Here is a 26,320-nt window from a genome sequence, read left to right on the forward strand (position 1 = left end):
ATAGGAAAGCATTTATTATGCTTACTGTGAGGTAGCTCCTCACAAGTCAGCACACACACATGTACGCATACTCCACGCACGCAGACACTTGGAACATGGAGGTAAATTTCACTGCCTTATATTAAGAGGCCCTGTTACCAATCTTTATTTAGTGACAATATGGCCATTTCTGCATTGTAATCTTTGGATACGAAACTACATTGAACCTGCGACAGAAACTAAAAAAGAAGAGGGAAAAGAATACGAAGAATAAGAAGTGTATATAATTAACGTTAAGTTTGTATCCCATGAACGAACATAATGTCGAATTTGGCATTTCAGTTATGAGTGTAGGCCCTACAGTGCTTCCAAGGTGTCCCTTCCCAGTACAACAACTGTGTGTTTTTTAAGCGTTTTCAAAACCATAATCACTACATTCTGTTATGTTGCAGAAAGCTGCAGCCTTCTGTGCAGGTGTGTTGTTAAGTACCACGCTTTTCAACATTTTTTTTTTTTTCGACCCGGGGCCCACTTTGGCTCTTACATTTTGTTTGTTTGTTTGTTGAGGCTCAGTAAGCAGGCTAGTAAGCAAGTAAGACCGAATACAAATCTGTTTCCTTTTCATTTTGGGTCATCCCAAACGGAGAGGTCCTTTAAGTAAGTGGACGTGACTCCCTTATTCAGTCGGCACGGAGTACAATCGAAATTGAGGTTTGTCTTGCTGCGTAGGTGAATCATACTGTATGCAAATCAAAATGAATACAAAAAACGCGCTGACTTTCTCTGTGAATATTATGCTATTCCCGATTACGCAACAAATGTTTTTGCTGCCCAGTTTGTCTGATAACACCACCAACAAATAAAGATCAATAGATTCGAAAGAAATGAATTTTCTGCTTTAAGGGTTTCCATCACAACTTACCGTAAATTGACTTACTTTGAAGGAATACAAAAATAAAGTAATCATATCTATCTATATTCTAATGTCACATCAATTACCTAGCTAAAGTCTGTATCATTACAATAATAATTGTAAAAAGTGTATTACACACGTATTTTCTTTTTTCTCAAAATTTTCCTTCAATGTGTAAAAGAGAAAGTCTGAGATATGTAAATTGGATCAGGTCACGTGTGTGTCACATGACTCGTGAGAAGCAGGAAAGAAATTAAAAACTCATGTGAGTTTACAATCCGAACACTGTGTGTCAGTTTTATGTGTATAATGTATATGATAACTTGACCGTTACTTTTAGAGACTGTACTAGTGACTATATTTATCTTCAGTGATGTTATGTGTATGTTATTGATTTGTGCAAGAAACTGACAAGCTTGAATGGCTAGCAGCTCATTTTCGTTGTATCATTACATTAATGATTATCAGCATTACATTTGCGTTGTTATACAAAGCACAGCAAAATATTCCAGTCGGGTTATCATAGAAAAATAAACCTCGAAGTGCACTAACAATAATGACACCTGTTTTGACTCATTCTTCCTTTTGTCTGAACCTAATACCTTACACCATGCAGAAAAGACGGATAAGCACATTTTTCAGGATTTTTTTTTTTAAATATAGATATCTGTACGCAGCAAACAAAATGTTGTTAAGAATATTGGCCCGACGAACGTTGTTTGGATGGAGATATTACTTCAGGGACAAATTTGTATCTGAGTGGAACAAATTTGTGTGTGAGTGGAACGTCTAATTAATAGCGTGACATCAGGAAAATTACATCTTTAAAGGTAATTCGGAGATACACGTGAGAGATAAGATATGACAGTTTGAATATAGGTAAGTAGACTAACCGACATTTTGTAGGAACCTATATCTAGCTCTCTTATGTACACAAGTGCAACCACTCGTGTAGGAAAATGAACACCAAACTGTGACCCCATGAATTTATGAAATGTTAAAAGAATCAATTTCAACGATTTCTTTTTCTCGGTAATGAATGAAGTGAACATGATGACTGTGCCATTTGAGTTGGGTCGTGACGACAAATGATAGATTGTCCTGAATAGAAAATGTTTGATTACAACTGTATTAGTGACATATACAACAAATACAGAATATAAAACAAGCTATGCTTCATTTACGTGTTAGGTTGAAGTGTTGTTGTTGTTGTTTTTTTCAGAAATCGTGTTCGATCACTCGTGTAGGAAAATAAACACTAAACTTTAAACACTGTGACCTTATGAAATCATGAATTGTTTAAAAACATGAATTTCAAAATTTCTCGCTGTAATTTAAATTATGTGAAATGAACGTGATGACTGTGCCATTTGAGTTGGGTGTTGATGACGAATGACAGGTTGTCCAATATAGAAAACGTTCAATTATTGGTGACATATAATAAATACAGAGTATAAAACAAGCTATGTTTCATTTACGTGACATGTTGAAGTGTTTGATTTGTTTTTTAATAGAAATCTTGTTCGAATGACTGGTGCGTACAAACTTTCTTTACTTTACAATTTCTTTATATAAAATACGGCGCAAACATCAGTGACCTAGCTATTTCATGTCCTCTAAAGCAATGTAAACATCTCTACTTTGTTTAACTGCTCTATAAGTCCACGGCAAGGGCCATTTTTTGTCGTTGTTGTTGTTGTTGATTCAGTGCGAATGTAATTGAAAGTCCAACGTTAAGGATTTGTTCCCTTTGACCAATTAGAATTATCATCTTGAGATAAGCTTCCTTCCAGATTTACTGATTACTCCTATGTTAATCTATCACTTTTAGCAGTTTAATAGATTGTTTAAATGCGGATTAGTAATGTAAATTGTGAACATTTACACATAAATAATAGTTAAACTTTTACATTTGTTTATTATCACGACCAATACGAGATTAATTATGCCTTCCTGAATACAAATGTGACATATGCATTCTATAAGTTATCTGCGTAATATTGTGGAGAATATGTGGTATGTGTGATACAACCTCTCTGTAGTCTATTATCTCTACAAATGGTATTTACATAATTCATTATACACGCGGATACATTTTTATGTATGTTTATGCACACAAGCACACACACACACACACACACACACACACACACACACACACACAAAACCCCAGCATACTAGAGGAAGTCAAAATTCGCCCATCATTTCTCCGCTTTTCTTTCTTTTCTTTTTTTGGTGGTGAAACATTCTCAGTGAAATTTAGTGAAATAGGCCTATAAGCCTATAGCCTTAGTAATAGACGAGTGAAATTAATTAGTAATGTACTTGCTAACGTTCTTTTTTTTTCCCCTCCACTTTCCGATATTCACTGTCGACGGTACTTTTTTATTTAATGAATTCCCTGTACTCCTGCTGATCACTCTGACTGAGCTAGAGTATTCAAAATTGAATATTGAACAGACCATCACGCTATACGTGTTTCGAAATTTACCTACCCGGGATTTTAAATATTTAAAACTACAGTGACAGGAAAGGATATTATTGTTAAACGGGTCAAATTGAAACTGAGCATACGGCCTCTGGTTTGGAGTATTCCTATAGCGTTACCTGTCGTTTGATCAGAACCCGAAAACGCGGTCTCCATGACTACCATAAATTTAACAAGACATGAAGCATACAATTCAAATTTAATGCCGTACGTGGAAATGCAGTGTATTTGGAGCGAAGTAATTCATTTTCATTTTCTTTTTGTATATAGTGTTTCGGCACGTGTTCATGAAACGTTTGAGTCTATTAAAATCACAATCGAAGGGGAACTGTTTACGGACCTCGGCGATAGATAGATGTTCTAGTCAAGCTTTATTCTTGTTTACATCCTTCACAATGGACATCCGTTTCAAACCGCCTTTGATTAATGATAGAAGAGTCGTGTACCAAGGTCGGTTTCTTTCTATTCGTCGAAGAGCATTAATTTTCATGAACTTTAATTTTCATGAATTAATGAAGAGCATTAATTTTCATGAATATAAAATCGTAGGCGCCCTGTCAGTCACGATAAAAGTCGACATGCGGGAATCGCATCTTTCACCTCAAAACGGACAATATCAACCTGAAAGTGGTATATCTGATCAGGGAGCCACTTCCCTGATCTGATCGAGTCATTCCCTAGGCTTGTCATTATATACAGATGCATCTTCTCACCTGTTTCAGAGACGCAGATTATTCTTCAACATGGTAAGTTAACGCACGTACCTTAAACGGGAAACAGATTTACAATGCGTTCACTATGTATGTCTTCATGAAGACGAATATTAAATTTAGAGGACAGTAGGTTAAACCTGTTAAACTTAATTCTGAAAATATCATAAACTATTATTGTTATTATTATTATTATTATTATTATCATTATTATTATTATCATCATTATCATTATTACTATTTTGCTGCTGTGTTATGGGCGCTATATAGCTGTCCAATCAAGCAATGAGCTTGGATGACATTTAAACGGCAATGTTAAGAAAATGAAATTACATCTTTGAGTTTAATGTCTTAAAATTTACTAGTACCCAGGTAGATCATTCATTTCTCAAAATTCAAACAATGAGGAATCTATGAGACTTCGTTCTTTACCAAGCTTGATATCTCTTTTACCTTATCATCTCTGATGACGTCAGTATGTTTTCAGATACCGTTGTCCCGCATAATCCGATAAGGACAAGTAAGGTAAAATTGTGAAATACTGAGATGATACATAGCATTACTCGTAAATTAATTAGAAACCAACCTGATGCTTGAAAACCTTCAAGAACAATTACAGGTATCAAAATGGTGTCTCAATCTATGACTACCAGAGCTTCTACTTGAATCAAAGGACGACGTAGCAGTGAAATAAGCCCATAATCTTCATTCATTACTCTGTTTTAGAAGTTGGGATATGTGAGGGTTTTCATACTTTAACAAAGGATCACCAAGATTGTGAATTTTTGAAGTGATATAGATGATTAAGCGGTAGTTTCATGATCCGTAAACCTCGCGAATTCCTTCTGATAAGGAAAGAAGTCTTAGTTGCTCCTTCGTTCTTGCTTTCAGTTTTCTAATTTTGATTTGTGTGCAACTTGGACTAAAATTTCTTTCTTGATTTAGAAATTGTGATCTACTGTTAAAGGTCACGCGCAATCCTTATTGCGTTCCGCGTATATACTAAACGTCACTCTCCCTATTATACGTATATATAACGGGGTATTATTCATCAGAACACGCTTTTTCTTTTATTAATTGCAGTCATCTTACATTGTCAGAGTGTGCGCACTGGTTGCCATGGCGATGAGTGTCGACCTGAGATGGGGTGAGTTTTATTGGAACATCATGTTTTTTTTAAGTTTCTTTTTAATGCATCGCTTTAAAGCTTCGTGCAAAATGCAAACAAAATACGAGCGTCGGTCATTAAGGCGAATGAATAGGATAACAGTTCAATTATACTCGGCTGGTTTGAGCAGTGTGGCAGACATAATGAAATCTGTCGTTTGAGCAGTTAGAGGTTATGAATTATCTAATGCAGAGATATAATTTGATCCATTTAGTTGCGTGACGAGGTCGTATTTGAGATGAACTTTTCCTGCCTAGGTGGAAAAAAGAAGTTTTCAGGATAGACACGTCAGAAAACTTGGACGAATTAAAGAGTGATTTCTTGGGTCGATATGATGAACAAAGACTTATCATTGTTGTTCAAATCTTAGCGAAATCTGATTTATTGCTATTTAGAGCAATAGATACTGACTTTAAGTTAAAAAGTAATTTCAAGTAGTTTCAGGGGCAAAGTTTAAGATATTACGTAGTTTCTTAACTTGATTGGTATTTTCAATAGTTCCATCTTAATCTTACACATGACTTGAGAAAAGTTGAAATAACTAATTCATACTCTTTACATGGTATTGTTGACGAACGACGAATCTTCAGCAGATGATCTGATGACATGCAACAAAAGTTGAACTTCATTAAGAAGATAAGATACTTATTATTAACACAAATTAACGTTACTTCTATACTATTCTTTCTATATTACTTTTACAATTGCAACTACTGTTTATTCTACTGCTTCTCGTGTGCATCCACCTGTCGAAATTATCATCTAATTGAAATATTAACTTCTCTTCCCATTTCTTTTCATACCCGTGTCCCTTCGTTCTCGTCAAAATTCCACAAAAACCCCTTAGTGTTTGGTGAATGTAGACAAAACTACAAACTGAACTACACTCTGCCGATCTCCATCAGATGTGAAGTTACGATCGTCAGTGGCATGGACTTGCAGCTCATTCCTAAATTCACGCGCCAGGGTCTTGGAGCCAGAACCTGCCACGGAAGGAGAAGAGGTGGTACACCACGTGGGTACCCGGTCTGCCGCATACCGGGTAACGGCTTCGTCTTGTGCTTATTAATTTGTTCGCTTACTTACTTTCTCGCTAGTTTGACTCATAGATTAAAAAAAAAACTGACTAATTAAGACATTCATTTTGCCCAGTTTACTAAATGAAGCATAAAACAATGGTACAGCTGATCTTAATTGATGCATTACAAGTAATGTATTTAAGTCCTTTGCTTATGGGTTTCGCTTGCAACAATGAAAAAAAAAACGATAGATACCTAAAAAAAGAAGAGAAATATGTAGAAAACATAAGGAAAGAGGCAAAACAAGAGACCGAACTTAAGGGTGAGGAAAAGGAAGGATTTAAGAAAGTGTAATGAAAGGGATAATTAACTTCTTATGCCTACGACTTGGGCACACTGTACACAAGACAATAGAGCTTGGAAATAGATTTAAAAATGCAATGCAAAAGGTGTCGGCATTAAATATTTTAGAAAGAATACAATAGATCGTGGAAATTTGAAGAAATACAGAGGTGATTTAGCTACATCATACATGTCAGGATAAATTACGTGAGCCCAGTTTTATCAAAAGACATAATCGGTTATAAATTCCCTTACCACACAGGCTGTCATAGATTTATGATAGAAATCAACTACATAATCAATTATAACTCTTCATAAAACAGAGCCCTGGTATCAATAACCACACAGAAACTCTAACTCGCTCATGATAATTACTATGAAATATTATCTACGTTGCTTCCTTCGAAATCGTTGCTTCTCAAACATCGTGAAAATATCTTTGCATTCATTAATAACTTTGCAACAAGCTGCATGAATAAATCATAAGGCTACGTTTTTCTTTCAATGTGCCACTTAGATTGTTTCTGGAATCCTTGTATCAACGGTCTTTGTGAGGAGACTATGTCTGGTTACACCTGTCACTGTCCTCCGGGGTTCACAGGGGTGCACTGTGAGACCGGTGAGTATCTAAATCCCTTTTGTACAGGGGCCGCGGAATTTTTTCGGGGGGGGGGGGTCGAGGTCAATGGTACCCCCATTCAATGGATACCGAGAGATCTACGACCAGCAAAAAAAAAAAAAAAAAAAAAAAAAAATAGATAATGAATTAGAAAAAAATAGATTAAAAATATAAATATCTGGATATCTGGTGCTTTCCGTTTATCAGAGAAATGGGCTAGGTAATAACAAGAAAATATTGAAAATAAATTTGGCTACAAAACCAATAAAATATCACTCTTTTGTTACACATTTTCTCATAAGAATTTTACCAAAAGAGATACCTTTACACAAGGTGGATACGGCTGTAAGGTTTTATTTCATTTGTAAAATACTCTCTGTGAAACTAAACATGTAATAGCTAACATTTAAGTAAATCTCCACCAGCAATCATTATTGTTATCATAATCTCTTCGTCTTTTTTGTTTTCTGCAGCAGCTCATCACCCTGCAACGCAATTCTCGGTGTTAACAGCGATAAGAAGCAGGCACTCCAATCAATTTGGGGAGACATCAACGACTCTCAATTATAGTCCACCCGCAGATGCAACCACTACTACCGATACACACGCGCCAAATGAAGAGTCTCGTGTGAACACACCATCACTGGATTCAACAGACATTGGTAGTGTCACGTCCGTGGGTGCAGACACCACCGATACAAATTCTAATCAGGGATCGGGGTTTGCTGGAGACAAAGGATCAGCTGGAGAAATTCCCATAGACATAATAGATTTCATGATGCTAATGAGCCAACACGCCAGCACAGTCCACGACCGATACTCGATAACGGAATATACTAGCCCATCTGAAGCTCTGACTACAACGACGACATCCTCGACCAGGTTCAGAGATATCGATCCCCACGGACAGCTATCGACGTCAGCCACAATCACTATAGGTACAGACACCAACCATCCTGTGCAGTCAACACCGAGAATCGATACTAATTCCTCTATACCGATACAAAGCAATGCCACAGACCCGTCTGTCGATACGAGGAGTCAAACAGATCATATTATCGGTACGGACTCCTCCCCGACTTCCACCACAGCCGATACAGTCCCATCCGCGCAGACGACTACCAATGTTACTGCGCCTGCGCAAACATCGCTGACGTCAAATGTTTCATTGGCTGAACATGGTAGATATATCAAATAAGTTTGTGTCTGTTTGGTGGTTTTTTGCACTAATTAAATAATTCTTGTGATAAGTATGCCTACAGAGGACATTTTGTCTGATGAAAATTCGTCATGCATAAGCAAGGAATGATAAGCAGCTGATTAGTGACAAAAAGCGAAAAAATATTGTCCGGATGAAAGTTTGTGACATAAGATAAGCAACCTGTTTTATTGATTTGTGTATACCAAGGGAATTCGTTTTAGAGATTGATGTGTAAAGGTGTCTTGTCATAGAAGATTTTACATAGAGTAGGAAGAAGGAGAGGAAGCAGATGAAGGAGAGACAGAGAGGGGAGGGGGAGGATGTCATTTTTTGCAGAATCATGGCTTATTTTACAAAGCCGTTGTAACAGTATAAGACCTACATTCTGGTGCCGCTTCTCTGTTAAATCAATAGCCCATACACATAATGTTTAATATTCGAGACGATAAAAACAATCACAGTTCGTCAGTTTTCACTTCGTTGATGCATTTTGTCTCATTCACAAACTTGATTGCCAATATCACTCTCTGCCAATGTCTACAGAAGAAAGAAATTTACCAATCAACCATGTGTGTTTGGTTTGATTGCACACGCTTTTTTCTTGTTTACAGGAATCGTGAGATACAAATGCAAGAAACGTACCTACGACAAGGCGCTGAAATTCTGTCAGCAGCAAAGGTTTATTCTGCCCGGAAATATGTCCCAAATGGCGGCCATGATCACCGCCATGGACACCGCCTGCGGCAACTCTAGTGGACCCATCTGGTTGGACTGCACGTGCTGCTGGTCGGAGGCGGGGAACCCCTTGGTAAATTCTACTGGTTTGCCGGTATCAGAGTGGCGATGCGGAGCGAACAATAGTATTCCCCTCTACTGCTTTGGCTTGGACGTGACAAGAGGCAAGAAACTCTGTTTGCTTGTTGTTTATTTGTTTGTTTGTTTGTTTGTTATTTTAATTTTCATTGAACACATGCTGTGGTACATCTGACTTGTTTGACAGGTATCCAGGTATCTGTTCGAAGGTGACTTCAGCTTCCGCTTACCACCTGCTTACATGATTCGCTTACAATTTTACGAGTAACTCTGATAATATACCAAGGAGTGCAAATATTTCATCTGAATCACTGATTGTTGTCATCATTACCATTACCATTATTATTGCTACTGTTGTTGTTGTAAGTAGTAGTAGAAGTAGTAGTATTGGTAATAGTATTACTATTAGTTATTATCACTGATGTGATTATCAATACCACGATAATTCACTTATACTGTTAAAAGTATAGTCAATAGTAGTAGTAGTAGTAATAGTAGTGGTAGTGATAGTGGAAATAGGCCCTATGGCGGTAGAATCATCATAATTATCATAATTATTATCATCATAGTCATTACCACAGTCGTCTTCACCGAAAAGAATACGGGATGCTTAATGGGCGATATATAGTATCGGTTGACATGAGGATTAAGCTTTTAATTTCTGCCAGATGGGTATTATGTTAATAATCATACCATTCTAAGAGGAATTCAAATCTTATTTGATGAAAATCGGTTTTCAGATGACTGAGATATCCAAAAACAAAGTGAAGCAAAGCTATCCTAATAGAAGATGAGTCCCACCTTTCATTAGGATCACTTCGTTTTTTGTATCTATGCCATTTCAAAACCAATTTTCATCAAATAAACTTGGAATTCCTCTAAGAATTATATGCTCTTTCATATTTCCTGAGAAGGTTTCTAAAAGAAAACTTTTATCTGAAAAAAAATTATCATCAAAAACATGAGATACCTGAAGTCTCATCCCATCCGAAACTATACCATCTCTTTAAAGCATTCTATAGATCACAATTATTAGTTGACTTTCTCATTCAGCACAGTTACTCTTTCCGAGCGTTTCTTCTCTATGTCTATTGAGCCATGTGTACTCTATGTCATCAACCATAATTAAGTAAAGCAGTTCACTATTCTTGATTCATGTTTACAAGCTTTCAATTTCACTTTATCCCGCTTCTCAGCGTTTGATCCGAACTTCTCATCGGGCCGCTGCCTTACGGTGAGGTACAGCAACGGAATAGAGTTGGTTCGAGAAGGGTGCTCAGACGGCACAAAAAGACGCGCGGTGTGTGTGTGAACACGTTGAGACGCTGCTGCTACAATTCGTCTCTACCAACTGACTACGGAATGTTAAATCTTAAAATAACCCTAACGAAAACGTGCACTTGAAAATATCTGTCTTGTGTCCAGTCCCAGTGTATCGACAAAATGAACACAATAATGTTGATATACATCTGGAGTAGAATTTTCGTTGAACTTAACTGATATTTGTACCTTGCTATTTTAGCTTTCATATAGTTTCTTCATTAGTACTTTGTGTCCTTATCTCCATTGCAAAACAAATTTGTATTGGTATTTTTTTCCCATGGAACCCGCGGATACAGGCTTTGCTTTTTGCGGTTCCTTCATATTATTTCACATGTTAGAATTGTCTTTTATGTACGTATGTATGCTGACAGACTTTCTAGTCATGACCCGCTTTATATCATATTTTGTATCTTGTTTGTTTGTATTTTTCTTGCTTAGTTGTATATTATGTCAAGTGAAATATGAATATGAACGCGATGCAACTGTTCAATGTCTCGAGTGTAAGACCAGTGCAGTTTCAGCAATTCAATTCAATTCAGTATTTCGACTTGTACGAGACCGTCTTGTAGTACGAGACCGTACATAATAATGTATGGGTTATATCTATTGGATGTCACAGTCAAGTTTTTCATAGCTTATGACGATCCACACAAAATGTATACGACATAATCATTCCATGTACAAACTATGTGCATATTTGTGTAAATTGTATGTATATTATGCATTTTGTGAATAAATCAAAATCAAATAAAATCAAAATGATGATGATCGTTATATGGAGTGATGTTCTTGTAACCTGCCTCAGGTTACTGGTATCTTTAATTTGATAAATTTTGATAATTTTAATCGGTATCTTTAATTTGATATAGTAAGCAGTATTGCTTGTCGCTCTCCTGTTGATTTAAAAGACCTTATTGTCCAAAACAAAAGAGTCAGCAGGCATGCTATGCTTATAATGATACTGTGTGTTTGAGTGAGTGTGTAGTGAGGAGTGTGTGTGTGTGTGTCAATGTGTGTGTGGGTATGTGCGTGCGTTTATGCTTTCAGTAGGCCTATATATATATATATATATATATATATATATATATATATATATATATATGTATATATATATAAACATGTTGCGAATTCACGTATTGGCTCCAATATAGCGAAGAATCAAGAAATAAACTAGTAATGCATTATTTCGCCAATAAGAATGAGTTTATTGAACAACTCAAATTTTCGGTGGCCTCCACCTTCTTCAGGAGTCTCGACGGGGAATTGACATTCCCCGTCGAGACTCCTGAAGAAGGTGGAGGCCACCGACAATTTCCGAAAATTTGAGTTGTTCAATAAACTCATTCTTATTGGCGAAATAATGCATTACTAGTTTATTTCTTGATTCTTCGCTGTATATATATATATATATATATATATATATATATATATATATATATGATAGCATTAAAACGCTTTACCCTGGCGAGGAAAGCGCATGTTTTAGAAACAAGACACCAAACAGGTTAGTATCGCATTCTTCATCAGCGACCAGGATGCGATGTGATGTTAGATTAAAATCCGATTCTGAAGCAGACATACACAAAAGCGTATGCAAATACTATATATGTATAATGAAGAAATAAACTGGTAATGCATTTTTGGCCAATACAGAATGAGTTTATTCGACTCGAATTTTCAGCGGCCTTCGCCTTCTTCAGGAGTCTTGACAATGACGGTATAAAATGCAATACCATTTTATTCCTTCATTTCTTCGTGGAGCCAATACGTGAATTCTCAACATGTTAATATATATATATATATATATATATATATATATATATATATATATAACACGTGTGTGTGTGTGTGTGTGTGTGAGGTGTGTATTGTATGTACACATACATACATGCCACACACACACAAATTATATTGATCTATCGTATCAGGGCAATTACCTCGCGGCTTTTTACTGGTTAATGATATGGTTAGAGTAAAAATTAGAGTTAGGACTAGGTTCAGGATTAGGATTAGGGCTAGGGTCATGGAAGGGTCTTGGGCAATTGTCCAGGGGTTAATTGCCCTAGAACCTCATCTATTCTTGACTAGTTTACATTTGCAACTATACATTTGCTTGATGTACACACACATAAACATACAAGTCACATTTCGCAGATGAAATACAATATTTTTAAGATCTGAAATTTTACAGACATGTGGTACTATCATGACATGATTTATTCTACAAAGAAACGAATAAGAATGGTTCCTTCGCTTTCACGAAAAGTTTTAGTACCCATCAGCTAGATATGTTACTGTTGTGAGAGAAGCTATACGACTCATAAACAAAAACAGTAGGCCTGTCTCGCTGTCTTGTGATTTTGCTTTGTTCAATGACGAATCTCTCCTGAAAGAATCACATAAATATGAACAAGCATTGTGCCTCTTGTGGCTGAATAGTTACGTAACCAAGCTTTACCGCAAAAGACAAAGTCACATGAAACTGCACGTTATCGCTTCAGAGTAAGATTTACAAAGGGCTTGTTCTGCGTGTCAACAGTCACATACAGTTCTGTTGAATTTATTCTTTATCTGAACATGACTTATTGCTATTTTTTTTTTTTTTTGGTCGGCAATTTATTATCAAACAGATAGGATACAATGCTTGACCCTACATTATTTTTCTCGAGTTTTCTGTTGAACTTTTAACGACTTTAAACTATCTTACTCTATCAACCAGTTTGGAGTTCACAGTTCGTGTGCAATCACTGTGCACATGAGTTGTTTAGGCACTTCATTTTTTCAAAGAAGCAAAAAGTATGAACTTGCCCGATGTAACAATATTTATGGAATTCATCAACCATGTTCAAACAAAGCATAACTTTGGTGGATCAGGTGACACTTGGGAAAGCATCTATCATTATTTTTCATTAAATGTATTAACAATCTTTTTCTATTGATACACACCAAATACCATTTTCCCCCCTCAGGCTGTTGTGCTGACAAGCACCAATTATACGGATTTCTCGAGTAATCATTACGTCACATGTTTATCGTAGTGAATTAAGAAAAAAAAAAACTCAAGATGCCCTCTTGATACAAATGACATATTCCTGCTCTACCCAAAGTGGAACACCGAACTGACTTATTCTAAATCCTGTGTTCAACTTAATCCACACTCTAGATCTACCAAGCCTCGCAAACTTCACTGATACTTCCCCAATTCATTGACAGACGCTCTACTCAACACACAATAATTCATTTATTAAACATCGCACTGAGGATAGGTGGTAGGACGTTGATAGTCTACCCCTAAGCACCTTGATCGCAGGATTTTTTCCCCTTTTGCTGCTGTTTTTCCCTGCTGGAAAGAACATAGTGTCCCACAGTGTGAGAACCACAGTGTGTACACATTGTGAACACAGTGTGAAATCTCTTTAGCATCTCATAGCATTACTATGTGAACACTCTTTGAAACCACAACCACTGACAACACAGTGTGAAATCATCTTCACACTGTCAAATTCGAGCCTTTTCACATAGTCGACTATATGAACACACTGTGAACACACTGTGAGACACTGTGTTCTTTCCAGTAGGGTTAAGTCCAAGATTGTCTAACCCAAGGAAATATCAAAGCATGAGTGAAATTCCTCTGTGACACTAAATGCTCTTTGTCCTATAATTTCTTACAGCTGTTTCTCATTTGGCCTATTTGGCAAGCAGGAGCAAAGAGTTTCTTTTTCTCAGTAATAAATTGCTTTTACATGTATACCACAATAAAGATGGGAGGTGAATGCGAGTATGTTTGGTTCAAAAACGTCACACCCCGCTGGGGAAAAAAAAAACCCAGTGTCCCTAACAGTGTGAGAAACACAGTGTTCAATTCAGTTCAGTTCAGTTCAATGTGAAAAAATTGTGAACACAGTGTGAAATCTCTTCACACTGTTAAATTCGAACATTTTAACAGTGTGAACACAATGTGAGTCGTCACTTCACAGTGTGAAACAAAGCATATATGTAACTATGTGAACACTCTATGAAAACCACGAAACAGTGTGAAATCATCTTCGCACTGTTAAATTCGAGCGTTTTCACATAGTCGACTATATGAAGACACTGTGAACACGCTGTGAGCACACTCTGGAACTCTGTATTCTTTCCAGCAAGGTTAAGTCTAAGATTGTCTAACCTATTAAAGAAATATCAAAACCTGGATGAAATTCTTCTGTGACACTGAATGCTTGTCGACTCTGTGTCCTAGGATTTCTTACAGCTGTTTCTCATTTGGTCTATTTGGCAAGGCAGGAGCAATTAAAGAGCCTCTTTTCTCTGTTTTAGAATTGCTTTTATACCACAATGAAGGTGAAAGGTAAATGCGAGTATATCCGATTCAAAAACGTCATAAGACGGACTGCTTTTGGTGTAGCAATACATTAAAGAACTACATTAGACCTCGATTGTAGTGAATGTAAAAGATAATATCACCATATAGTTAATCTACATTTAATTCACAACGTTTATAACAAAGCTTTCCATTCTAGAGGTATGTTATCTGTAAATATATTGTACGCAATTTGACTAGATTTGAGCAAGATAACATCGGTACAACTCTAAATTTTCATAACCAATTCCAGCTTTACTTCTCGACATAAAGTTCCATTTTGAAAAAGAAAGAATAATAAAGATATCGAGAACACGTATGTAATACATAACATTATTTCAGCAACTGCTAGAGTTCGACTCCAGATTTGCTTCTTGCATAGTTTATATGAGAAGAAAAAATCTTCAGCCCTGTCAACTAATTATTCGTTAACGTAGGGTCTACTTCCGGTCCTACAGAATTTAGAGATGGGAGTGGGGTGTTGAAGGAGAATTGGTACAAGACACTACCTCCCCACCCTACCCCACCCCTCCCCCACACACCCTCTTGTACTCTCTAGACCAGATCTTCTCAGCCAGTGGGCCCCGAGCTCCCGCAGGAGGGCCGTCATGTCTTCCCAAAATAAATATAAACAAGGTTTGTATTGATCTGCACATGTAACTGGGCCTTCAAAAACTTTGTAGGAGCCAAAGTGGGCCTCGGGTTGCAAAAGGTTGAGAAGCTCGGCTTTTTAGACCATTCCGGACTGGCAGCAAATCCGCCATAAAAGTGCGGTGTCCCATCCGCGTATGCGTAAGCTGAAAGCATGATTGCTTCGGGCGCGAGCCGGTCGCAGTTTAAATCGTGCATTTTACTACGCGTACGCGCGTGGGACACAGCAGTAATCGCGGATGTTGCTGCCAGATGGGATATTGGTCTATACCATCTCCGCGGGGTCGTGCTTGAGCTCGTGTTCGAGGAAGAGTTGGACCCACTCAAGCAGGCGGAGTTTCCGGGGGACCTTCAGCTGAGCCCAGCCCCCGCTCGACGATTCCAGGAGGTGGACCCTGAAGTCGGAGAAGGCGTGGCTGTCGACGAAGAAGACCCGAGGCGGACCCAACTCGTTCGACTCTCGGCACGAGTCGTAAGCACTTGCTGCGCTTCGGAGATTTGCGTCGAATTCGTCTGTAAACTGTACGCGAGATAAATTATAGATTGATTAATATATACTTAGATATATAGATTAGATATGAGTGAGAGATAGATAAGTACATGTATACACTTTGTATGAATATATGCCCCATGTTAGTAGCCTTTTGAGAGAGTGGAGTGACAGAAAGATATTATTCGGCAGATTCGAGCTCACTATCCTACGACTATATATATATATATATATATATATATATATATATATATATATATAGTGTGTGTGAGTCGTATGTCCTTTGTCAGTCTTGACAAAGGGCAGAAAGTCCGAAAGCTTGAAGTAAAATCACTTGTGAGGATTCAAAAGCAACGTCTACCGCCTCCTTACTCTCGTTATATATATATAATATATATATATATATATATATATATATATATATATATATATATATATATGTGTGTGTGTGTGTGTGTGTGTGTGTGTGTGTGTGTTTGCGTGTGTGTGTTTGTTTCTCTCTCTCTCTTTCTATCACTCTGTTTCTCACTGTTCTTGATGTGTGCAGCATACATTATGACTTCATATTTGTTATGAAAGAATTATAGCCTATTAGATGTATGATATGAATAAAAAATGAGCAATTGAACGTCTGAAGCAAAACATACAAGCACGTCAACAAAATGTATTATTTTAGTGTAAGCGGTTCACCCACCAACTGAACCATGAAGGAGTCGGTCTCATAGCATTACCAAATAACATGTTAATCACCACGAGCAGAATAACATTACGTGTTTGCTTTTTCGACACGCGTTACTGGCAGTAGGCCATCCATATCATGGTAAGTAGATAGCATCAACTGAATCCTTTGCTCAATGTTCAAGTTGCTTCGACTAAAGATTGTCAAATCTGTCCAACGGAACAACGAACTCTTTGTCAAAACCAGACAACAATAACTCACTGAATTTTAAACAAACCCCTAATGAAACAGATGTAAACTTTGATATTGGAAGGGTTGATGATTATCTTCCCTTCCACTATTATCCTAAGTCTGTCAATGGTCTTTGCGATAAGTATGAATGAAGAAATACTTACTTTAGAATGTCTTGAAGAATATTAAATAGAAAAAGTCAAGTCTCTCAAACGCAACAGTGAACTCTTTATCTAAAACCAGACGATTATAACTGTCGTGAAATTTAAAACAACCCCTGCTGAAACAGATTCACTTATAATATTTTAAAGGGGGATGATTACTTCTCTTCATAAGTCAGTCAGTGATCTTTTCGAGGAATATGAAATGAAGAAACACCTATTTCACATTGTATTTATGATGTCTGTAATCGTTAAGAAGTCATAGGAGATGAATAGTACAACAATATAATAATTTGATGCAGTTAAGTGTTTTTTCCCAGTGCCATTTAAGAAATTGTAAGTCTATGAATGAAGGTTTGTATGCAGATCAATGGAAGACCTTTCAGACAATATCACCGTTTATACCTCAGCACCATACCACAGGCGTACTTCATTGCAAATCCAAATATGACAAAATTTGCATGAAGTGAAAATCTTAAGTGTTAAAGGTCGTATTCACTTGTTGCAAACGTTACAAAATTTTGCATTGTTAAAGAATAATATCTGTGAACATAATGTGTGAAATCTTACGGTGAAACGCGCCAAAGGGCTTTTCTTAAAGAAATAAAAGACTATTAAACCCAAGTCACTCGACAATACGCTCCCTATTGTCCCGAGAACAACGCTTGGGTTTTTTTTTTTTTTTTTTGTTGTTGGTGTTTTTTTTTTTTTTTTTTTTTTTTGGGGGGGGGAATAGATTCATTGGAAATCTATAGTAGTCTCCCCTCTACCATAAAGAACTTTACAGTTTTATCATTCTGGGGAAAGGTCTGAATCACCTACCTCTGCAATATATCAGCTTATGAAAGGAATGTAATGTTCAAGATTGCAAAAGAACACACGAACGTTTACACAACGACATCATAAACCACAAGCTCACCTGTTTGCATTGATCGGCGCGCGTTACAAACTCTGACCCTTTGGACAAAGCGAGCTCCACGAATATGACGTAGTACATACTATTTGAAGGGGTTTTCTCATCTGCGATAAAAGAAGGAGGAAATCCACATTCTATGATAAGGAACACACACAAAAACTAAATACAACAACATCAGATGACTTCTTGACATACCAGTACACGTCAGTATGCCTCGATTTCGCTCGATAAACAGCGCCACCACACTACATGCTGATCAGAAGTCCATTTTGCCAAAACGAGATACACATTTCGTAATAAAAATGCTCGGTCTGAAATGAAATGTTGCGGAGAAAGTTGCAGAATTAAACAAGGCCTGCTTTCGTTTTGCTTGTCAATGACCGTGAATACAAACGCAAAGAAAAACAAAAGATATCAAAGAAACTCCGAAAACAAACAGTTAAGATGGACCAAGTAGCCTACAACAAACAGAAAACAACATTGCAATGATTTCTCTATGTGTGTCCTTCAAATAAGTGTCGGTAGCTGCAGCTTTAATGATCGAACGATATTGACTGAGTATTACATTACTCTAGTAAAATAAATACAACTAAAAATACAGGAAGTAGAGACTTACTCAAAGCTTCATCCACTAGAGCCCCGTCGGCGCAGACGTATTCAACCAGCTGAACGCCCTCAACGTTGTCTACTGTTTCCTGTAGCGCCCTGGTGACTGCCACCTCGGAGGTCTTCTCTGATCTAAGGTTCATCAGCTCACCGATTCTGTGTAGTTCAATGGACAAAGTCTTACAACTAGTGGATATTCAAAAAACAAACAAACAAACGGTGACACTGCTCCTGCAGCAATTGCTCCGGTCTTCTTTCCTCCAAGGACCTAGAATTAGGGTTTGGGTTGTGATAAGGTTTTAGGTTTAATTTGATGTGAAGATTAGGATTAGGGTTAGGGTTTGGAATACGTTTGTGGAAGGGTTTTATATTTGGTTTAACGTGCAGATATTTTAAAGCCGCATTGCCGCAATAGCCACAGGTCGGAGCAAATCTCATGGAGCCCATTGACATATTGCACGAATTGAACACGAGTGCAGTACAGGTGGGAAAATACAGCAACAAGCAATGTTTTCTACTCTGTATGTCACATAGAGATAAAAGCCCGATGATTGTAAACAGAATATTAAGCAGGGTATTTGGCATAAACGGTATAATCACCTCCAAAAAAAGGAAGTACACTGCACATAAGTCGTTTTGAAATTCAACAGAAACAAATACGGGTATTACTAACACCACTCAAGACCCTAATAATACAACAAAATATCGTCGCTAATCAATTACTTATTCATAACAGAAATAAATTACACGACTGCGAGTCTTCGACAAAGAGCTGGATTGGAATCAAATATTTTGATGTACAGTGCTCTCCCGTTATAACGAACATGGTTATAACGAAATTCCGGTTAAAACGAAGTGAAGATTCAGGGCGCAACTTACGTTGTCCACTCTATGTATTTTCATGGTTTATTTGTTCGGTTATAACGAAAGAAAACTGCCTGTCCCGAGGACTTCGTTATAACGGGAGTCCACTGTAGGCCTACCTGTATTGGAATTGAAAGACTGGAGACTGGTTGAAGAAGCCGGTAATCTTGACGACATCGCCGAGCCTGTAGCGATAGAGACCGTCCTTGTTGGTGATCACGAGTTCGTAGCACTCTCCTTCCCGGACTTCTCCCATCAACAGGGTACCAGGACACTTCTCGTCGCTGCGTGGTCAACCGGAATGAAAATTGGAAGCGACAAAAGACAAAAGCACAAAGAATATACTACAATGCAATGATACTCATTATAAAGATAACAGTGGTCATAAAAGTAATAAGAATAACACTTTTATTCTAGAACAGGTACTCTCCAACTGCTACTGATGATTTGTCTTGATGTTAACATGTGTTTCTTAGTGTAATTGGAGCGGGATGAAGTTTTACGGTTTCTGGTTGTCCGGGTTTATTAAAGAATATCTGTCCAGAATGCATTGTTAAAAAAAACAAAAAAAAAAACCCATATATATATATATAGAGAGAGAGAGAGAGGGAGAGAGAGAGAGAGAGAGGGGGGGGGGGGAGTGAAGTTATGTGAAGTGAAGGGCATTGATTTCTACCAATAATCGGTTGGTATGAACTCGTAGAACGGTCCGATGCAACTTTGGCGACAATAATCATTAAGGCATTAGGTCCAGAATGACTTGTAACTAGAAATCTGTAGATATCATTGTCTAGATGGAATCACATCATTATTAGAAGAGAGAGAGAGAGAGAGAGGGGGGGGGGGGGGGAGAAGGGGGAGGGAGGGGTGCAGGGGTAGAAGGAGCGAAAGGAATTGGTTCCTACCAGTAATCGGCTGGTATAAACTCGTAGAACGGTCCGTCTGGGATGCACATATACTTTGTCTGACCGTCATCCGGGAATTCACAGGCGAACCCAATCAGTCCCTCCGTACTGACGTAGTACCCCGAGAAGATCTTACGATCTGCTATGGGAGAAAGCACACCATGGAATGATTTGACAATCTATCTAACTTCTATTCTGCATTACATTCAAACATGTTGCAACTGATTAACTGATTATTCAGTGGGATACAACATACCCGAGTATACCAAATGTCTGCCAATGATTATTTTATCATGGTTATTACTCAAAGACAATGAGTAACAGATGATTATTTGCGTCGATGATGGTCTATTTGTTAATCATTTCAATAAAAACAACTCCACAAAGAATCGTTAATTCCGGCGTTAATTTTAACTCAAACATATCACATTGCATACAATCTTACACATAACACTACATCATAGACTGTGTCAAATAAAATGAACCTGTATATAAAAGAAGAAAATGTTATGTCATATGTGTTTACTTACAGAAAATAATGCGTTGACCTACACATTTTCTTCTTGTAAACGCATACGTACGGGGAGGGGTGTTATAAATAATTACAAGCACTTGGCTACTGAATGTTGATTAGATACTATTTTGAGAAAGCTAGTAAAATTTGAATTTACATTCCAACATCATAAGAAGGAATGTGTTGTAGCAAGTTCTAAATTTGATCATCTGATCATCTATAAATACATGAAGACCAGTTGTTGTTGTTGTTGTTGTTGTTGTTGTTGTTGTTATGGTGCATCAATGCCAGCATAGGTTTTGATGATAAAGCAGGAAACCTAAAACATTTCCGTCCCTTTTTTTTTCTCACAACGACTACGGAGGAAACACCATAAATCTCTGGTCTAAAGATAACGTTTTCTAATACGTTGTGGATAACAAATCGTTTTTAATCAAAATGAACTGAACAGTAATGTTTCTTCATTCATGCATATATATCGCTTCTTTCAGCAAAAGGCAATTCTGAAAAAAAAGAAGAAAAAGAAAAAAAAGTTGATTCAACTGAATCAACTGAATAATCTACACAGCTGGTTTTTATCTCTTGGGCCGGTATTCTACTGTAAACCAAGGTTTACACCCACTTTAGACCCAGACATGGGTTTGAACTCAGTTCAGTTCCGTTCAGTGCGTTTATTCATTTCTACAATAAAAACAAACAAACATGCAATGCATACATACACAAATACAAAGCATACAATAATTGATAAGAATGTATAACATAATAGATATAACAAATTAACAGAATAACACACTTAGATATCTAACTGAGGAATACAGCCTTTGGTAAAATTAAATGTGAAATGAAAAAATAGAACTTGAAGGAAAGCTTCAGAAGCCTTGTGAGGAAGTAAGTTCTCTTAAACCTTCTAATGAGGTATTTTACAGGCATACGTTACAAGTCAGATTAGTGAGGAAACACATAAAACATACACACGCACACACACACACACAATACAAAGATATGTAGATACAAAATAAGAGAGATCAACTTTTCATGAATAATTATTCAATAATTCAGTAATAATGACCTTTTGAGGGACTTTTTAAACAATCTTAATAATCTCGGTCTAAGTTTTTAGCAAAATACGGGCCTTGGGGTCCATGTTTTTCTTTGCTTATGTCTCATTGAAAACCATGTTCAAATGTTGCTTTACCTTGTGTGCGTGCATGTGTGTGAGTGTGAGTGTGTGCTTGAGTGTGTTTGTGTGAGTATGGACAATGTAACAACCTCATGGAAAGTGACAAGTTCTATCTCTTGTGAGATCATACCAAAACCCAAAAAAGCAATTTCTGATAGTACGTGACCAAACAGCTCCATAGGCTTTGAAGTCTTTACCTTTGTATTATGCACATCATTAGTTGATGTTCTTAATCGTCATTATCGTATCAAATCATGACTCTTTATGTTCGTTTGTATTCTATATTTCAACGAGATCTCAAGAATTATAAATATCGTACATTCAACCGTGTTCTTGTGTTATGTTCATGTGTGTGAGCGTGTCTGTCTATATCTGTCCGTGTACGTGTAAATTTAGAATCTTACAGAGGAAATTCTAACTATAAGAAGGTGACTTACCGCCAATGTAATATTTTAATCGTCGAGTGAAGGTCTGCATCGATCCACTAGTAATTCCATACAAAGCTATCAGACGAGGCCACAGTCTCGGCACGATATTCTCGAATCCCATCCGAAATTGCCGCTCCACTTCGTTGGCCCGGTCGGGCATTTTCACCAGGTATCCACTCAGTTCTTCTCTTTCTTTGGCTGAGAGGCCCTCCAGGTTGTCGGACAGGGTACCGTTCCTGATGTCATTGACCAGCATGTTCCAAGAAATCTCCAGAAAGCGGACAAAGATGTAGATGGTCGATGCGAAGGGCGCCCAGATCGAGCCGAGCTGTTCGTCTCGCAAAGCAAAGAGGGCGTGGACGTACATGGCCGTCGGCTCGTGGCCGATGTCGAAACCGACGAGGGGCGTGGTAAACATCAATTCCTTGACCTCGTCCCCGATGACGAAGGTTGTAAGAGGCCCAGTCGGAATGCCCCCCTTGGAGATGCTTGTCCGTGAGGCCGTCAGCAGTGAAGCGTTCATCTGCAGCGTCAGAGAGTTTGCCACGCCGTGTCGACTCCGTAGCACGTTCGTAATAACTGTCGCGCCCGTCGTCAATTCGTCCAAACACTCACCACTGATTGGGAACTGCTTGGAAATGCCAGTCGTGCCAGAGGTTTTCCCCAGAATGCTGGGTTTACTGTTGGTCATCACTCCGATCTCGCCATTGGCAACACGTTTAATATATCCCGAGTAATCCTTATACGTAGTGAGTGGATGGCGACGCATAAAATCCTCCACCGAGCGAATGAACTTGAATTGCCGCGCTCTGCCGTAGATTGTATTTTCGTTTGCGCGAATTCTTTGCAGGAGCACTGCAGTCTGCTCCTCGGTGCACCTGTGCGTCAACTTCTCGAAAGTCCTCCACCTTCTCCTCCACGTCACTTTGTAATACCAGAAGAGGGCGTACTTCAGCATAATTGTGCTGACTGGAATGAGCTGACTGCATGGAAAGCTGGCGATGTGGAACGACATGCAAGCCAGTCCTAACGACATACCGATACCCCATCCTGCAACGGTAAACAAGAGCACCCTTGGAAGTGACTGAATCTCACAAATATTGAAGAACGCGAGTTAAGATATCTTCATACGTAGTTGTTTCGTGACTGTATCTACGGTTTGTTTTGTTTGGAAGAAAGTCCCAGAAATACTTCTGACAAGAAAAAGTCTGTTTCTTTTGACATGAATACGATGCCTTCTCACCAGTTTACTTTGAACTGGCCTGCGGTCACACGAACGAATCATTATACAGTAGTTGATCGAGATGAACCAGTGTGACAATTTTAGGACGAGCAAATGTGTTTGCATCAATGATACCCTTAGATTCCATGTTCAATTTATGACCTTAACGAAAAGTTACATATCGATTTATGGCATGTAGAGTACCGTAACGAAATCCCTCTCTATCACATACTTGACTCTGCTTCTCCATTCTTTCCAGTAAACCTCTTGTCTACATGCAAAAGAGCCGCTCTCCTAGATAAATCGCAGCTCCTGCCTTTTCCCAGTTGGTGATCTGATGGGCTTTGCCCATTTCGTCAAATTACCGCATTGCATAAGACAAAGTGGGAACAATCCAAGAAGACAAACTTTGCAATTTGACCATCTGGCCATTACACGAAATGATAACTAGCCAAACTGGACATACGACAAAAGTAAGGCTTAGACCAAATAGATATTAAACCAAGGATTAGACCAAACGGGAATTAGACGAAATTGATAATAGATCAAATGAATTTATAGCTGTAATGGTGTTCAAGGAAATGGAAAGTAGACCATCGAAGACCAAGTGGTAATAAGCCTCAAGTCCCATTTAAAGGGATCGTACAGTTTTGGTTGAGACCTAATTTCAGGTTTGTAACATTTTTTTTTTTTGGTGAGATAATCAGAAGCCTCTTAAGAAATATGAAAGAGCATGTAATTCTGTGAGGAATTCAACGTTTATTTGATGAAAATTGGTTTTGAAATGGCTGAGATATCAAAAAAGAGCGATTCTACTAAAGTGTGGGACCCACACTTTATCACGATCGCTTTGTTTTACTTTGTTTTTGGATGTTTCAGTCATTCCAAACCTGATTTTCATCAAATAAACTTTAAATTCCTCTTAAAATGTTATGCTCTGTACTATATGACAAGTGTTTTCTTGGTATCTTGCAAAAAGTTAAATGCCAAATTCTCATCTCCACCAATACTGTACTATATCCCTTTAACCCTGGAGGGGATCCCTAAGTTTATAACTGCAAATGCCGGTAGTGCACTCCCGTTATAACGAACACGGTTATAACGAAATCCCTGTTAGGGACGAATTGAAAATTCAGGACGCAATATTATCAATTCCTTGCTACTTTATTGTTAATTTGTTCGGTTACAACGAATCAAAAATTCAACATTATCCGCTCCACTTTACGTTATTGTTTATAATGTTCGGTTATTACGAAATTTTGGCATAACGAAAGTAATCCACCAGCCCTGAGGACTTCGTTGTAATGGAGGTCCACTGTATTAATACTTGATGATTGTGGCAATCGAAAACAAACGTTCAGTTACAACTATCTTTATTCCCTACGCCATTATCTACAAAGAGAAATATATCTTCCCCATGGTACTTACCAATCACCACCTGCGTAGAGTAATGCTGGAATCGCCCGCTTGTAAGCAAGACGGCTGCTTGGCCGAGGGCAAGAAATACGCATACTATTCCTGTGAATAAAACAGCTTTTTGCCCTCTCATCTTGGCTGCAAACTTCAGGCACACTTCGGGCAAATGCATAGTGACACAATATCTACATTTCGCTCCGGAGCACCTGAGAGGTATGTCTCCCACACTTCCAGTCCCTGCTGGGTAATTTCTCCTACATGCCGCAAAGGTTTGCCGACAGAATTATAAGCTGGAAACGGACGAATCTTCTCGAGAGTGTTTATGTTAACGATAAAGACTTCCCACAGAGTTCAAGTGCAATTACGACGTACTGCTGACTGACTGTAGCAGACTATAAGGGAAGAGCACAATGTGGCTTCACATCGCGGGCCATCCGTATCCCACCCGCCCATCCCCGATACACGCCCGTGGACTTTGGACTCACGTGGCTTCAAATACTAATGTTTGTCTTCGTGAACGCCAGCCCATGTACGTTTACCGGCAGTTCTCCGGAGCCTCTGGACCGTGCGCGCCTGTTGAACCCACCCTCTATTCAAAGTAAAGTACTATCGTTATCTCTGCATTGTGTATTCATATCACGCACTGAACTGTGATGGCATGCAAAAATGTATGATATATTGGGGAAAAAAGTCTCAGGTAAATTAAAGGATCGATTATAGACAGGAAGGAACAAAAACAGTTTTTAAAAGTTTGACCACTTTGCGAAATGTTACTTCTAACAGCTTGTGCTGCTTTCAAACAAGGAATGTCACAAGATACAGATTTCATGTATCTCTGGGTCAAAAGAGACCTCTTTCTACCGATTTTCAGCGACCACGCCCATAAAATACACAAATTCAGTGCCAAAACAGGAAGGCGAGGAGCCCTTTAATATTACATAGATGGGATATAAGCCTGAATGGAAGTAAAGTTAATAGTAAAAGATAATATTCACTAGACAAAGAAAGTCAAAAAAAATCTACTGAAAATACGAATGATACGAAAAACGAAATAGAACATCCTAGTTTAGAGTGTAGCAAAACATTTAATATTCTCCAAAAAAAAATAACAAAAAGAAG

At 38.0% G+C, this 26,320-nt stretch overlaps 1 protein-coding gene across 1 annotated transcript in view; it reads right to left on the bottom strand.

Moving 5' to 3' along the window:
- Nucleotides 1-15,378: 15,378 nt before the first annotated feature.
- Nucleotides 15,379-26,320, bottom strand: part of LOC140239855 (uncharacterized) — a 71,406-nt gene continuing 60,464 nt past the window's right edge. Inside the window, exons 10-16 of the mRNA XM_072319677.1 lie at nucleotides 22,573-23,613; nucleotides 20,442-20,580; nucleotides 19,656-19,820; nucleotides 18,683-18,828; nucleotides 18,070-18,170; nucleotides 15,861-16,109; nucleotides 15,379-15,390 (exon numbers count right to left, since the gene is read on the bottom strand). Of these exons, the coding sequence (XP_072175778.1) occupies nucleotides 15,379-15,390; nucleotides 15,861-16,109; nucleotides 18,070-18,170; nucleotides 18,683-18,828; nucleotides 19,656-19,820; nucleotides 20,442-20,580; nucleotides 22,573-23,613 (1,853 nt within the window). The remainder of the gene's footprint in view (nucleotides 15,391-15,860; nucleotides 16,110-18,069; nucleotides 18,171-18,682; nucleotides 18,829-19,655; nucleotides 19,821-20,441; nucleotides 20,581-22,572; nucleotides 23,614-26,320) is intronic.

The sequence above is a fragment of the Diadema setosum genome, chromosome 16, assembly GCF_964275005.1.
Source record: "Diadema setosum chromosome 16, eeDiaSeto1, whole genome shotgun sequence".
NCBI classification, from domain to species: Eukaryota; Metazoa; Echinodermata; class Echinoidea; order Diadematoida; family Diadematidae; genus Diadema; species Diadema setosum.